At 41.8% G+C, this 3549-nt stretch overlaps 2 protein-coding genes across 2 annotated transcripts; both read left to right on the forward strand.

Annotated features, from left to right (window-relative positions):
* The first annotated feature begins 500 nt into the window (after positions 1–500).
* LOC110684902 lies at positions 501–1652 on the forward strand. Its single transcript, XM_021861341.1, has one exon. It carries the CDS (start codon positions 501–503, stop codon positions 1650–1652), a length of 1152 nt encoding a protein of 383 aa, XP_021717033.1.
* A 68-nt stretch (positions 1653–1720) lies between these two features.
* LOC110684903 lies at positions 1721–2533 on the forward strand. Its single transcript, XM_021861342.1, has 2 exons — positions 1721–2038; positions 2195–2533. Exons 1-2 carry the CDS (start codon positions 1721–1723, stop codon positions 2531–2533), a joined length of 657 nt encoding a protein of 218 aa, XP_021717034.1.
* The last annotated feature ends 1016 nt before the right edge of the window (positions 2534–3549 follow it).

Genomic DNA, 3549 nt, shown 5'->3' on the forward strand with positions numbered 1-3549 from the left:
GAAGTTACTCAAAACCAACCCAATTTAGAATTCATTTAGCTTATTTAAACGGTAGTACTCGGTGGTTGATTCAACGCCTCTATTGGGTTCGACCCTTTCTTACCCTTACTATTGTTAGTGAGACCAAGATAGGAATTATTATCTTTGGTAGGCTCGACGATGGCCTATCAAATTTTGGCGTCGTTGCCGGGGAGGCAAAGTCACATTGAATTTATTATTGTTGAATGAGACTAGATGTGTGTATATGTATAGTAGTTTTCTTACCTTAATTTCTATTTATGTGTGTTTAACTTGTGATAGTCATTGCTAATGTTTTTCTTAGCTTTGTTTGACTTTGCATGACACGAAAGAGTAAGCAATCACCGCTTATTCCCGTTGATCCAGAGCTAAATAGGACTTTGAGAAACGTGAGGAGACTCTTGCACGACACACCCGAGTTTTCCATTGTATATTCGGATTCCGATCCGGAAGAGGTTTTTGGAGCTAACGAAGAAGATAACATGGGAGAGAATCCTCCTCAACCATTGTTAAGAGACTATGACCACCCCAACGCATTCCAACTTCGGAGTGGCATACGTCTTCCCACCACAAATGCAAACAACTTTGAGCTTTCACCACAACTCATCTGTATGATTCAAAGCGATCAATTTGGAGGTAGTCCTCATGAGTGTCCTTTTGCTCATTTGGACAACTTTCTTGAGTTGTGTACGACCATCAAGCAAAACAACATCTCGGAAGAGTTCATCCGTATGCACATGTTTCAATTCTCCCTCCGTGATAAAGCAAAGCATTGGTTGAGAACGGTTGAAGAGGGATCATTGAGTACATGGGACGAAGTCACTAGAGCCTTTCTTGGAAATTATTGTCCTCCGGAAAAGACCGCCGAATTGAGAAGAAAGATCACTAATTTCAATCAAGACATTGATGAAACATTGAGTGAAGCTTGGGAGCGTTTCAAAGATTACACAAGGAAATGCCCCCACCATGGTTTTACATCATGGATCATTGTACAAAGCTTCTATGACGGTCTTACTCCTATTTCAAGGGCCAACCTTGATTCCGGGGCCGGTGGTAGCCTCAAAAAGCTATCGGTGGATGATGCATATAAGATAATTGAAGAAGTTGCCAAGCATTATGCATATGGAGGTGATCGAAGGCAACCTCAAACAAAGAAGGGCGGAATTCATGATCTTAGTGCAATAGATCTTATTGCATCAAAGTTCGATATGCTAGCTCACAAGCTAGATCAAGCCACCCTCACACCCTCAAGCTCTTCTTCACAAGTCATGTCTTGTGAGACTTGTGGAGGAAATGATCACTTGTCCTCTTATTGCAACTCAACGAATCAAGAGCAAGCGGCGGCAATTGGGCAAAGGAATGAACAATACTCCCAATCCCACAATCAAAGTTGGAAGCCCCAACAAAACACGGGATGGAAGCAATACAACCAAGGCCCCCCACAAAATAACTACAACCAAATCAAACCCAACCTCAAAACCACTACAACCAACCTCAGTCTCAAAACCAACAAGCTCCATACCGCCATCCTAACCAAAGGGATCAAAACCAACAAAGACCACAACATAACCAACCCGCTCCTCCTCCACCTCCTCAAAAGACTAGCCTTGAATCCGTTCTTGAAACTTTTATGACACAAAAAATAAAAAACAATGCGGATATGAATGCAAACATCCAACAACTCCAAGCACACAATAAGATAATGGAGAGCCAATTGGCTCAAATTGCACAACAAGTTGGAAGTTCATCCTCCAATCCTAGTGGTCACTTTCCAAGCTCAACGGTAGTGAACCCAAAGGAGCAAGCTAAGGCTATTACTTTGAGATCGGGAAGAGGTTATGAGGGCCCGGTTATGAGTGAAGAGGAGCCACAAAAGAGAGATGAGGGAGTTGTGGTGAGAAGTGAGGATGATTTTGAAAATGAAGTAGTTGAAGTTGAGAGAAAAGATCAAAAGAGTGATGAGGGAGCCACAAAGAAAGATGAGGGAGATGAAGAAAGAATAGAAAAGCCCCCTATGAGAGTATATAAGCCCCCCATTCCATTTCCTCATAGAATTGTAGAGATAAAGTTGAATGAGAAGTTTTCAAAATTTCTTGAAGTCATGAGAGGACTTCAAGTGAACATCCCCTTTCTTCATGCTATGTCACAAATGCCTACCTATGCAAAATTTTTGAAGGATCTTCTATCCAACAAGAGTAGGATTGAAGAGAGTGCAACCATCTCCCTTCCTAAGGAGGTGAGTGCAATCATTCAAAACAAGCTTCCCCAAAAGCTTGGTGACCCCGGTAGCTATGCAATACCGGTGAAGATTGGAGATTTTGAAGCTATGGATGCTTTATGTGATCTTGGGGCAAGTGTGAGCTTTATGCCCTATTCTATTGCAAAGAGCTTGAAAGTTGGAGACTTGAAACCAACAAGAATGTCCTTACGACTAGCCGACCGCACGGTTAGGCTACCTTTGGGGATTCTTGAAGATGTGCCGGCTGCAAGTTGGAAGAGTATTTGTGCCATGTGATTTTGTAGTAATGGAGATGGAAGAAGATTCAAGAGTACCCCTCATTTTGGAGAGACCATTTTTGAACACCGCGGAAGTGGTGATTGATATGAAGGAAGGAAGATTGACTTTGAATGTGGGAGATGAGAAAATTTCATTTTCATTCTCACAAACTTTGAAGAAGCCATTGATTGATGAAGTTCATAGGATTGACACATTGGAGAGGGACTTAGAAGAGTTCCAAGAAAAATTGTATGAAAGAGATCCTTTACAAGCTACCCTAACGGGAAGCTTAGTTGAGGAGGGTGAAGAAGCAAAGGGGTATGATCTCTTACTCAACCAACCTTTTGTTCATGATGTGATGAAATTTGAAGTGCTCAACGTGGAGGCAAAAGAGGAGAGGACTACTCCTCCTCCTAAGGTTGAACTTAAACCCCTTCCCCCTCTACTTAAATATGCTTTTCTTGATGATAGTGAGAGTTATCCCGTTATTGTCAATGCTAAGCTCGATGACACCTCTCTTGAGAAACTCCTAGTTGTTTTAAGGGAGTATAGAGATGTCATTGGGTACAAAATTGATGACATTAAGGGGATAAGTCCCACCATATGCATGCATAAAATTCTACTTGATGATGATCATGCTTCCTCGATTGAGCACCAAAGGAGGCTCAATCCCAACATGAAGGAAGTGGTGAAAAAAGAAGTTTTGAAACTTCTTGAAGCGGGCATAATCTACCCTATCTCTGATAGTAAGTGGATTAGCCCGGTTCAAGTTGTGCCTAAAAAGGGAGGCATGACCATCATAAAAAATGATAAGGGTGAGACCATTTCTACGAGGTCGGTCACCGGGTGGAGGATAAGCATTGATTATCGAAAATTGAATAAATCCACCCGGAAAGACCAATTCCCACTCCCCTTCATTGATCAAATATTGGAAAGACTAGCATCACATAGTCATTATTGCTTCTTGGATGGATACTCGGGATTCTTTCAAATCCCAATCCAACCCGAGGACCAAGAAAATACTACATTCACAT

This window comes from Chenopodium quinoa, unplaced genomic scaffold (assembly GCF_001683475.1).
Source record: "Chenopodium quinoa cultivar QQ74 unplaced genomic scaffold, ASM168347v1, whole genome shotgun sequence".
NCBI lineage: Eukaryota > Viridiplantae > Streptophyta > Magnoliopsida > Caryophyllales > Amaranthaceae > Chenopodium > Chenopodium quinoa.

Excerpts from the sequence above, each read along its gene's own strand:
- LOC110684902 (XM_021861341.1), top strand. The coding sequence starts at position 501 with ATGGGAGAGAATCCTCCTCAACCATTGTTAAGAGACTATGACCACCCC.
- LOC110684903 (XM_021861342.1), top strand. The coding sequence starts at position 1,721 with ATGGAGAGCCAATTGGCTCAAATTGCACAACAAGTTGGAAGTTCATCC. Across the intron at positions 2,039-2,194 it reads TAGAAAAGCCCCCTATGAGA|GATCTTCTATCCAACAAGAG; the intron begins GTATATAAGCCC and ends AAATTTTTGAAG.